The sequence below is a fragment of the Mus pahari genome, chromosome 23 (assembly GCF_900095145.1).
Source record: "Mus pahari chromosome 23, PAHARI_EIJ_v1.1, whole genome shotgun sequence".
Taxonomy (NCBI): domain Eukaryota; kingdom Metazoa; phylum Chordata; class Mammalia; order Rodentia; family Muridae; genus Mus; species Mus pahari.
The window spans coordinates 12,135,883-12,147,674 of record NC_034612.1 but is presented as its reverse complement, the minus strand read 5'-3'; the positions used below and the strand labels follow the sequence as shown (position 1 = coordinate 12,147,674).

Sequence of the window (11,792 nt, the reverse complement as noted above, 5' to 3'; positions counted from 1 at the left end):
GGCCAGCCTGGTCTACAAAGTGAGTTCCAGGACAGCCAGGGCTACAGAGAAACCCTGTCTCAAAAAAATTAAAAAAATAAATTAATAAAAATAAAATGCGGGGCTGGAGAGACGGCTCAGTGGTTAAGAGCACCGACTGCTCTTCCAGAGGTCCTGAGTTCAAATCCCAGCAACCACATGGTGGCTCAACCATCTATAATGGGATCTGATGCCCTCTTCTGGTGTGTCTGAAGAGAGCAATGGTGTATTCATATACATAAAATAAATCTTATTTTAAAAAAATAAATAAATAAATAAAATGCTGCGGAATTCACTGGTTAATAGCACTGACTGCTCCTGCAGAGAACCCAGGTTCACTCTAACAGCCACCTGTCAGTCATGTCACAACTGTAACTCTAGTTCTAGGGGAGTTAATTAATACCCCTTCTGGCCTCCGATGACACTACACAAGCATACACTGCACTAACATACATGCAGGCACAACCACCAGACACATAAATTAATTTTAAGAAATGGCCTAGAGCCGGGCGTGGTGGCGCATGCCTTCAATCCCAGCAGAGGCAGGTGGATTTCTGAGTTCTAGGCCACCCTGGTCTACAAAGTGAGTCCCAGGACAGCCAGGGCTATACAGACAAACCCTGTCTTGAAAAACCAAAAAAAAAAAAAAAAAAACCAAAAAAAAAAAAAAAAAGGCCTAGAAGCTAGGTAGATGGCCCAGCTGATAAAAAAAAAGATTGCCTTAAAAATAAACAAATAAATAAATAAATAAAAGCTGGGCAGTGGAGGTGCACGCCTTTAATCCCAGCACTTGGGAGGCAGATGGCCTTGCAAGCATTAGAACTTAGGTTTAAGTTCCAGAACTCACAGAAGAGGGGATGGGGCACGGGGAGCCAGGCTTGATGGCACACATCTAGAATCCCAGTGCTGCAGAGGGATATCTCCCGAGACAGACAGATCTGGAAAGACAACCAGGCAGCCTAACCTGGTGAGTCAGTGAGAAATCCTAGCTAAAAGGGAAGGAAAAAATGACAAATCACCCTTGAAGAATTAATGTCACACCCCGAGGTTGTCCTCTGGCATTCCTATCCAAATAGGACACCAGCACCTTATGGCGTGCACATTATGTCAGTGCCTGTAAAGATAAAGGCCTCCCAGGCGCCCAAACACAACAACTCCCAGTCCAGCACCAGTCATGGCAACTCCTGAGCCCAGAGTCAGTCCTGAGCTCTCTGTTCACCGCCTCGGTAAGGTCTGGCCACAGCCCACTCTCCTCAGGAGGCGAGGGTGACAGCAGTGGAGACATCTGTGTGGGTTCCGGTTGCACGAGATCATTATGCAGACTGAAGAACAACTCCAACTGCCAAGATTCTGAACTCTCCAGTTCTTAAGTGGCAGTTTCAGGAAACGGCTGCTTGCTGCAAGGCTGCTTGGCACAGGGGCCTGATCACCCGGTGAGCTAGAATCTGAGTCTCTGCCTTTTTGTACAGAAAACTAAGGAAGCAGGCACTTGAGTTCAACAGAGCCAGGCTAAGCAGTCCATTTAAAGACTGCATCTGCCCACCATAACCCAGTCAGCATATTGGCTTTTAGTAGAATCCTAAACCTGAGTGATCCCACAAGTTTACATTTTGTTTAATTGCAGGCTTTGTCATAAAATCATCTGTCCTGACAGCTAGGTAAGAGTAGAAAGTCTAAGAGCATACACAGCTTTTGATCCAAGCTGCAGCCATGCTTGGAAACCAGAGCCTCAGGGAAGCTGCCCTTCAGCCTATACGACACTGACACCCCCGCTTCTCCAAAGGAACAAGTTGATCAGGAATGAAATGGTATGCAAAGCAACATTAGTTTTTCAGTGAAAAGACAAGAAAAGGATGAGCCCTCAAAAGCAGGAAAAAACATGAGCTAGGACAGGGAGCCAGCAAGGAATGTACCCCTCTGAGCAGCTTCAGCCCCCCAAATATAACTGGGCTATAAGACAGAAGATGTGCCCACTGGGAATTGACACCGGGTATACTCTGTGCTTTCTCCATTTCATTCTTTGGCTACACTAGGATCCTGCCTCTCTGTCCCCAAGTACTGGGGTAACAGACACCTTGGAAAATAGCCTGGCAGTAGTGGCACATGCCTTTAATCCCAGCACTTGGGAGTGCCAGGCTAGCCTGGTCTACATGGAGAGTTGCAAGACAGCCAGGGCTGCAGAGATAAGCCCTGTCTCAAATCAACCAAACCAAACCATGTAGTTTCTGGTGGGGTCAAATACAGGACCTTGTTTCTGTAGCAATTTTTACAGACTGAACGATCTCCCCTCAAATTTTATGGGGGTTGGGGTTGAGGGTGAGTAGGTCAGAGGACAGAGGTGTGGTGCTGGCTATCTTCTTCCCCCACTTCTGGTTCCAGGAATTAAACTCAGATACCCAGGCTTATGCAGCACACTTTATCCACTGAGCCTCCTCAGTCCCCTCCGGGCTATGCAGCCTAGGCTAAGCAGGCATGACCAATTCTGAGATGGAGGTAGCCCAGCAGTGAGTCTGAGGGAAGGCAGGCAGGACAGCAGCTAAGCAACAAAGGCTTTCCTTTGCCACCGGAGCCAGACAAGACAAGCAGCACTGGGAGGAGAGACAGGAGGATTCCTGCCTCACTGGCCAAAACCCCGCCCACTGCCCAGCAAGAGGCTTATTTTTGGTAAGAGGGGAATTCCTGGAATTTTCTTCAGGGGAGCTCTACGTTTGTGCGAGAGTGGCCCACTCTTAGGTCTTTGATGAGAACCTCCGTATCTGGCTTCTCCTGGTGCAGCCCACAGGCTTGCTTTGTTACATACACAGGGTTCTACTGAGGAGAGGTGGGTGTTGCCAGTAGTCCTTGATTCTGAAAACATCCACTGCCATTTTTAAACAGTTTGAGTCTTTTTTTTTTTTTTTTTTTAAAGATTTTTGAAACAAGGTCTTTCTATGTAGCCTTGGCCAGTCTTCAACTCAGGGATCTGCCTGCCACTTCGATAATAGGATTAAAGGTGTATGTGACCACAACCAACTATTTGACACCGGGTCTCATTATATAGCCCAGCCTAACCCTGAAATTCATGATCCTCTGCAGCCTCACCCCTTCTCTAGTTAACAACACCCTGTCTATGTAACATCCACTGACATAGCACATTCCACAGCTGACAACAACTGCTCACCCTTCAGGACTTCCCAGACCTCTCTTCAACTGAGACTGTCCCCTTCCCCCAAGAATACATTACACTTTCTGAATGGCTGGCAACACCTGGTGGCCAACCGGCCCCAACTGTCACTCAGGTTGGCCTGTTCATTGGGGACCCCTGATGTATGAGACATGGGTAGGTGGAGTTTAAGGCCAATCTGGTCTATGGAGAGAGTTCCAGGACAGCCAGGGTTACACAGAAAACCCTGACTCAAAAGTCAGGGGTAGGGCATGTGGTTGGGGGTGGTAGTGTCAAAACATGCACAGGACCACAGGCTTTTTTGCCAGTGAGCACTGGGTATGTCTTAAAGCTGCCAAATTGGCAAGATCTACTTAAGCTCTCAGTATCAAGCAATATGACTTTCCCACAATTAACACCGAGGACCTACTGTCCATCTAACCTTATCCTCTGGCTCTTACTGTTGCTAGGTCAGCCTGCTGTTCCCAGTGAGGCACTGTGTCTACCTAGAAAAAGGGACATTTATTTAGGCGTGCTGGCAGCTAACAACAAAGGCTGTTCTGTAGAAACTGTACTTCCCCGGCACATCACTAACATCAGTACTAAGAAATTTCACTCAAAACCCCACTGACAACAAAGCCCAACATTCATAAACCCTGACACTAATCAGGCTGCTGCAGCCCTAGCACCTCTCCAGGCAGCACTAACTTTCCACAGCCTGGCAACAAGCAAGACAGCATGGCAGGAGGAAGGCGTGGAGATGTACTGAGGGATAGATAGGAAAGCCTCCACAAGGCTGGGAGAACCCTGAGGGCTCCTCATGCACCAAGCTCTGGGGTTCCGCCCCAGCATTAAAACTGGGCTAGGTACCAAGAGGATCAGGAGTTCAAGGTCCTCATCTACAAAGACACGTCCTGGCCAGCCGGGATCAGGAAACGCCATCTCAATTAAAAAATAAACTACAGGGGGCTGGTGAGATGGCTCAGTGGGTAAGAGCACCCGACTGCTCTTCCGGAGGTCCAGAGTTCAAATCCCAGCAACCACATGGTGGCTCACAACCATCCGTAACAAGATCTGGCGCCCTCTTCTGGAGTTTCTGAAGACAGCTACAGTGTACTTACATATAATAAATAAATCTTAAAAAAAAAAAATAATAAATAAACTACAAAGACAGGACAAAGCCCTAGGTGAGCTGCAATGCGACTAGGAGCTAGGAGCTGCACAGAAGGGTACGGCAGTCAGCAGCCCTTGCTGTCTGACCTTACTAAAGCAGCCACCGCCAAGGCCGAGCATACTGGTAAAAATCGGAGTATAGCCTCAGGCAGGCAGATCTGAGTCCAAGGCCAGCCTGATATACATAGAGAGGAGACCTTTCTTTTTTTAACAAATACAAAACAAATTTAAATGGTTCCTTGGCGAATCACTGCCTTCGAGGTATTTTAAAAACATGTAGAAAAAGATCTCAAACCAAACTTAGCACACTTTCTCCCAAACAACTGAATTATTTTCTACAAAACATGCAAGCTAAAGAAACTTCTCAAGAATCCCCTTTTCCTCCCAACAGTAAAGCACATGGCTCTCTCCCACTGTCTCACACCACCCTCCCCCTGGCTGGGGACTGCTGCTGTCACACAGACTCTGGACTTTAAGGATGGCACTGATCTCTATGTGGGCAACCAGGATGTGGCTAAAAAAGTTCCAACCAAAAAATACCCCAAGGATGTATCTTGTTTTCCAAGCCGTTTGAACACAGTGTATTTCACCTAAGTCAGACTCTGGTCGGTCACCTCTGCAATCAGTAGCCGGGAGGCAGGCAGGAGGATCAAGAGTTCAAGGTCACTCTCAGCTATGAAGAAAGTTGGAGGGCACCCTGAGAATCTTTCCAAAGCTGAACATCTTAGCATCAGTGCCTTGCACACTGGACCCCATGAGCTTCTACTTCCTCTAAGTCCAAAAATACTCACACCCTTCAAAAGCAAGGATGTCAGCAGCCCTGACACAGAGGTGGGAAACATCAGTATCAGTACCTTGCCTTCACACTCCCGACACAACTGTGACCAAGACCGAAGACAAAAATCCCTTCCAGAATTCTAGCTCAGGGAATCGGGATTTGCTGCCTTACTTCAATGGGCTACAAGGCAATTCCCACCCGACCTTTCTCCCTCATATTTTAGGCTGTGGTCCAGCCTAAATCAAGGCAGTGAAACACACACCTCTTTTTCCCTCAGATATTAAAGTGCACTGACCACCCCTAACCCAACCACAAGCCAGCCAGCTGCTTTGAGAGGTGGCTGTCCCTGTGTGTCCCACCTGCCTGGGACTGACAGGCAGCCTGGCCTTGCAAAAGTGAAGGGGCAATGAAAGGGGGGGGGGGGCGAAGGAAGGAGATGGTTTCTGTTGGTAGCCCTAGCTGTCCTGGAACTAGATCATGCTATTCTCAAACTCAGACATCACTCAGCCTCAAAGGCCTGGGATTAAAGGTTTGGGCCACCGATGCACCGCACAAATTAAGTTTTTTTAAGACTCAAACATCTACGGATTGAGGAGGGCAGGGTGCCCGTTAATGATGCTCTTGCTGTGATGCCTGCCCTCTGCTCAGTTGCTCTGCCCTCTTGCTTCCAGACCCGCAAGCCCATCACCCTCGCCTGTCTTTCATTTAGGACCCTGGCTTTCTGCAAAGCACTGAAAAGCCACATGCACAAGTCCTTAGAGCATGGTAGAGGGCGTCAGACGCCATCAGAGACCCGGACTGGAGAGCCGTCTGAATTAGCAGAGCCACTTGCACATCTTGCACTGACAATGACCTTCTTTTACACAAACATGTTCTTGCACATTGCCATGTGAAGAAATTAAAACCACTTGCTACTCAAGAAAAAATGCTAGAGGTTTCATGAAGAAAACACCCCAATTCCCATTTTCCACTAAAACAGCAGAGCAGGGTGCCAACTCCACACACAGCTTGTCTATTTTCTGCACTAGCATGTCACTAACAGTATGCTGAGGAGTAACACACAGATCTTCCAGTGTGGCTGAGCACCCAGGGTGACTGGCTCAGGGAAACCACGGCATTCAGAGTGCTGCAGAACCACAGTGCTTAGGAAGCAAACCCACTCTCCTGTCTGTTTAGACAGAACCTCTGTAGCTCAGGCTGGACCCTAAGGAACTCATTATGTAGTAGAAGCTAACCTTGACCTCCTGCCCCCACCTAAGTGCCAGGGACTACAGTAGCATTGGGCGTCTGGCACTTATCTGTAAGCCAGACTGGCCTTTAACTCAAGAGATCAGGTTGTTTGTTTCTCAGTGCTGGGATTAAAGGCATGTGTCACCACGGTCAGCTTAAAGTGTATTTTCAATCATGTCTGTGTGGGTTAGCCACATATGTGTGTGCCCTGAGACCGGTGTCTGACCCCTTGGCACTGGAGTAGCAAGCACTGGGCTACCTGGATGAGTGCTGGGAACTGACCTTGGATCCTCTGCATGAGTACTGTGTATTCTTAACCAGTAATCTGTACACTTTTTTTTTTTTTTTTTTTTGGTTTTTCGAGACAGGGTTTCTCTGTGTAGTTCTGGCTGTCCTGGAACTCACTCTGTAGACCAGGCTGGCCTCGAACTCAGAAATCCGCCTGCCTCTGCCTCCCATGTGCTGGGGTTAAGGCGCGTGCCTCCACCACCCAGCTGTATACCCTTAACCCTGGTTTCTGGTCTGGCTTGGCTTTTGAGAGTGTTTCACATAGCGGACTGGTGTGGAGTCTGGCATACAGACCAGGCTAACTCACACTTCCAGGATTAAGGTGTGTGCTCAGTGTCACCTTTATTATTAAAAGACCTCTTCTCAGCTTGGAAGATCTTCCAGAAGGGTTCCGCATATGCAAAGATCTTGCTACCCAGCGGTCCACTCTAAAACTTCTGGATTTTCATGCCTCATAGTCTAGAGTGTTGGGGTAGCAAGGTGCCCTGACTGAAAAGTATCAATCAATAGAGAAACACCTCAGCAAGGGACAAATCTTAGCTCCCCCTTTCAGAATTAAACCCTTAGTTTTTCTTATACTATTCTATTAAGTGAATGTGCAACACCACACTTGCTAGAGCAGATGGGGGGGGGGGGTGGCACAACCCTCGAGAGTCTGGTGTTCCCCTGAATCTCATGTGGGTCCAGAGGATCAAATCAGGACTTCAGGATTAAGGGCAAGAGCCAAAACCCACTGAGCTATCTCTAGAGAAAGGCTTTGAAGGCATTACAACCACAATGCCAGCGTCCTCTGAATGAGAACTATATGCATCCTGAGCAGATCCTGTGGCTTCTGTCAAGCACGCCCATAAGTCACAAACTAATACACAAACCACACAGCCAGTCGTTCTCAACGTGTTTAAACAGTGGCTCACTGTCACGTTCCAGGCCAGACATGGTAGTACAGCTTTTAATGTTAGCACTCAGGAGGCAGAGGCAGGCAGACCTCTGAAAATCCAGGCCAGCCTTTGCTAACACAATGCTACCCAGTCTCAAAACTTAAAAATTATTAAGAAGCCGGGTGTGACGGTGCACGCTTTTAATCCCAGCATTCGGGAGGCAGAGGCAGGCGGATTTCTGAGTTCGAAGCCAGCCTGGTCTACAGAGTGAGTTCCAGGGACAGCCAGAAAAACCCTGTCTTGAAAAACCAAGCAAACAAACAAACAAACAAACAAACAAACTATTAAGAAACTATGAGAGGGCAGGTGTGGTGAAAGTTTTTAATCCCAGCACTCTGGATAGTTCAGACAGAGGCCAGCCTGGGCTACATAATGAAACTGTCTTATTAAGGGGGGGGGGGGGGTGAAGTGATGGTTCAGCAGCCAAGGGTACTTGATGTTCTTGGAGATAAACTGGGCTCCGTTTCCAGCACCCACACATGTGATAGCTCACAACTATCTGCAACTCCAATACCTAAGGACCCAATACCCTTTTCAGACATTCATAAGCTTAAGACACGTGTATGATGCACATACACACGTGCAGACAAAACACAAACAGAAAATAAAAAACATTTTTAAAGAGGGAGAAAGGGAAGCTGGTGAGATGATTTAGTCAGAAAATCTGCCTTGCGAGCCTGACCTGAGACTGATCCCCGGAATCCACACAAAGACGCCCAACTACCTCCACGCGCGTGCTTTGGTCTGTATGCATGCACACACTGCATAGGAAAAAAGTAAGGCAGGCTTAGTGGCCTATAAAAATCTAGGATGTGAGAGGAGGCAGAAGGATCAGAAGTTTAACTCGGTTCTGGCCCGAGAGTCTGTATCTAGGAAGCATGGTGATACAAATACCTTTAACTGGGGAGGAGGAGGATGGATCTGTGAGAGTTTGAGGCTAGCCTGGTCTACACAAAGAGTGCCAGGATAACCAGGGCTGGAGAGACCATGTCTCAATGAAACCAAAGCCAAGAAACCCTATGTAAACAAACCATTAAAGAGGGGGCAAAGCACAGATGCACGCCTTTAATCCCTGCCCTTGGGAGGCAGAGGCAGGCAGATTTCTGAGTTCAAGGCCAGCCTGGTCTACAAAGTGAGTTCCAGGACAGCCAGGACCACACTGAGAAACCCTGTCTCGAACACCCCCCCCAAAAAAAAAACCGGGGAAATGCCCTGTTTTTAAAAAGACACTTTCCCCGTTTTCTTTCAGTGATTTACTTGAAGACATCCACCACCAGAATTACGCAGCTGTCCACCACTCCGACAGTATTTTGGGCAAAAGCAAGCTAGTGTCAAAAGCCCAACAAGGTTACTGCATCTCCTCCTCCTCGGCTTCAGCGACTATGTTGTGGGATCTGTGATTAGCAGGATCCAGACCGACATCAAATTTGAAATCTCCAAAGTGGGAACCCACAGCAGAAATCCCCCAAGTCGGACAAAAGGAAAGCTGTTATTTTTTTTTTTTCCTAACCTTTCCTCCACCACTGGACATCCCGGGTCCCCACGGGGTGAACAGTTGGAAGGCGGCAGGTCCTCTCTAGGCTCCTGGCTACCCCGGGGTTTGAAACCTGACTGTTACTTTTAATTCTTGGTCCAGCGAGGTCTTGGGGGAGTTTGCTCTTGCGAAACCCACTTCCAGGATAACAGCAGCAGCAGCACCTACCTGGCGGGTGCTCGCTGAACCCGGCCGCGAGTCCCCCTGTCCTCAGGGACACAACAATCTGATGATCAGAGAGAGCCACACTGTCACCCGGGCTGGGTCCGGGTGCGGTTGCACGTTCAAGGGGGGAAAAGAGCGCTGGAGGAAGGATGGTTTTGAGAGGGGGGGGGGAGGAAAATGCAGGAGACGGGACTCTCATCGCACTGGGACGTCGCCCTGCCCAGTCCCACTGATGAGTCCTTGGACTCCAGAGAATGAGAAATGTGAAAGCAAGGGCAGGGGGTGATTAAGAAAAAAATAAAAATAAAAATAAGAGACGGGATCCCCAAACCCGGAGACGCTGTGTGCGCGCCCCAGATCCAAGGCGGCTTCCGAGAAAGACCGGGCCCCTCCATTGGGCCTGATCCCCCACCACCACCGGCCCGGCCCGCCACCCGCGCGCCGCTCACCTTCCAGCAGCCGTTGGATGATGCTGTCGATGTTGAGTTTATCGATATCCGCCATCGCCGTCCCGCCGCCGACCCTCCCGCAGCAGCAGTAGCAGCAGCAGCAGCAGCAGCAGCGGCGCCGCCGCCCGCTCGCGCCGGGGTCTCACTCGTCGACTCCTTCCTCACGCCACGAGCCCCACGAGCGGTGGTGGCGGCGGCAGCAGCGGCGGTGGCGGTGGCGGTGGTGGCAGCAGCAGCCGCGGCGGGTCCACCCCCCCCACCCCCAGCCGCCCCGCTCCGCTCCCGGCTTCCTCCTCCTCCTCTCGCCACTGGGAACCACGAGAAGAACAAGATGGCCGCCGACTCCTCAGGCCAGCCTCGGGCGGCGCACGGATGCGCGCGCGGGAGTGCAGCGGCCCGGCCGGGACTTCTTTACGGGCCCATAGGGCGCGCGGGGAGGGGGGCGGGGCCTGCGGCGGGGAAGGGGCGGGGTTTGAGCGCGCCGGGGGCGGGGCGTGGGGGCGGAGACGGTTGAGCGCGGCGACGCCGCTCGCCGCCGCGCGCGGGATCCTTCCGCCAAACGGGCGGGGGAAATAGACCCGACTCCACCCCCACCACCACCACCACCACCCTCCTTGGCGGGAGAGGGAAGTTGCGAAGTTGGCGCGCGCCGGCTTGGAGGTGGACTTTTTGTCGGTCTCCTGCGCGCTGCGAGGCTCACCAGCTCCTCCCGGCTCTGCTGCTTGGGGACAGAAGTTTGGCCGACCTGGCGGGGTGGGAGTCCACCACTGAGTCACCCCTTGGAGCCAATCTTGGGTGGGGTAGCTTGCCCGTGGAGAATCATAATAGAGGAGGAGGTTGGAGCGTTGGGGATTCAAATACTCTGGCTCATTGGTGAACAAGATGAGCTAGATGTACGGCTCCTTGGTGAGAATGCTTGTCTAGTATGTGTGAGACCTTGGGTTCAATTCCCAGCACTGGCGAGATTTCATAATAACTGCAATAAAGCATCTAAGATCCAATATTTGGAAGAAGAAAAAAAAAAGAAACCCCCAAGATAAGTCAAAAAAAATTGTTAATCCACTGTGAGTGGCATTTTATTTAATTTGTATGTGCTTCTTGTGTGCGCCTCTGCACTTTTACATTTTAGAGAGAGGTTGGGAGAATTCTGTAAGGGGTGCTATTACCTATCTTTTGAATTATCTTTCTTGAACCCAGAAAGTTATATAATAACTTAAGAGATTTCCCCTGGATTTAGCCCGAGCTGGGTGGAATGAGCGCGCCGGAGCAGATAAAATTTGCACATTTCGCGGGAGGAACGCGGGTTTTAGAGGCTGCGGTGCGCTCCGTGCTTCAGCACATTCATCCGCTGCTTGCCTCTAGCTTCCTCGACTCTCCAAGGGCACCCCTTCACCTGGGGGAGTCCCCAACTCTGCTGCCTCGCAGGCTAGTTGCATATGGAAGAAGAATGCACATCCATCTGACCCATTTATCTCTCCCAGTAGCACTCCAGAAAATTTACAAAATGCTCTCCCCCCAGCCCCACCTCCAATTTATGTTTCTCAAAGCAAGAGGGATGGCTCTGAGGATTCCTTTCCATGAATGCCTTGCAAGGTGGTTTCCCCATAGAGAGATTCATTTTCTGCAAGCTCTGTCTTCCCACGGCGCCGCAGCATAGTGTGGGATGCACCCATCCATATCTGAGCCCCTTTCCTGCTGCTAGCCCCCCCCCCCCGGCAGTGGGGTTTCAGGATTCTCCCCTGCTCCCCTCGGCCCTCTGCTCCACTTTGCCCACTCACCAACTCACTGTCCCAAGCTATGGTTTTGCCCACCGTTCAACAATTAGTCATTCGTCACCCCAAGGCAGCCGGCGCACCAGGCATCTTGACATCCTGGGGTCAATGCTAAGTAAGCCCTGCTGTGAATCTGAGGAGGTCAAAGTGGTCTTCACTGAGTTTTTTGGGATCTTGGACTCCCTTCAGGGGAGGGTAGCTTCCCACGGACACTGTAGGGGATATGTAAGACAGATTCACTGAAGAGGCAAGAATTTAGAGTGTCTATTCTGGGTGGAGCAGGTTGAACAAGACAGAGAAAGCCT

At 50.3% G+C, this 11,792-nt stretch overlaps 1 protein-coding gene across 1 annotated transcript in view; it reads right to left on the bottom strand.

Moving 5' to 3' along the window:
- Ppp1cc (protein phosphatase 1 catalytic subunit gamma) overlaps positions 1 to 10,029 on the bottom strand; it is a 16,092-nt gene extending 6,063 nt beyond the window's left edge. The window contains exon 1 of the mRNA XM_021186680.2: positions 9,716 to 10,029. Coding sequence (XP_021042339.1) covers positions 9,716 to 9,770 — 55 coding nt within the window. The 5' untranslated portion in view covers positions 9,771 to 10,029. The remainder of the gene's footprint in view (positions 1 to 9,715) is intronic.
- Between the last annotated feature and the right edge of the window lie 1,763 nt (positions 10,030 to 11,792).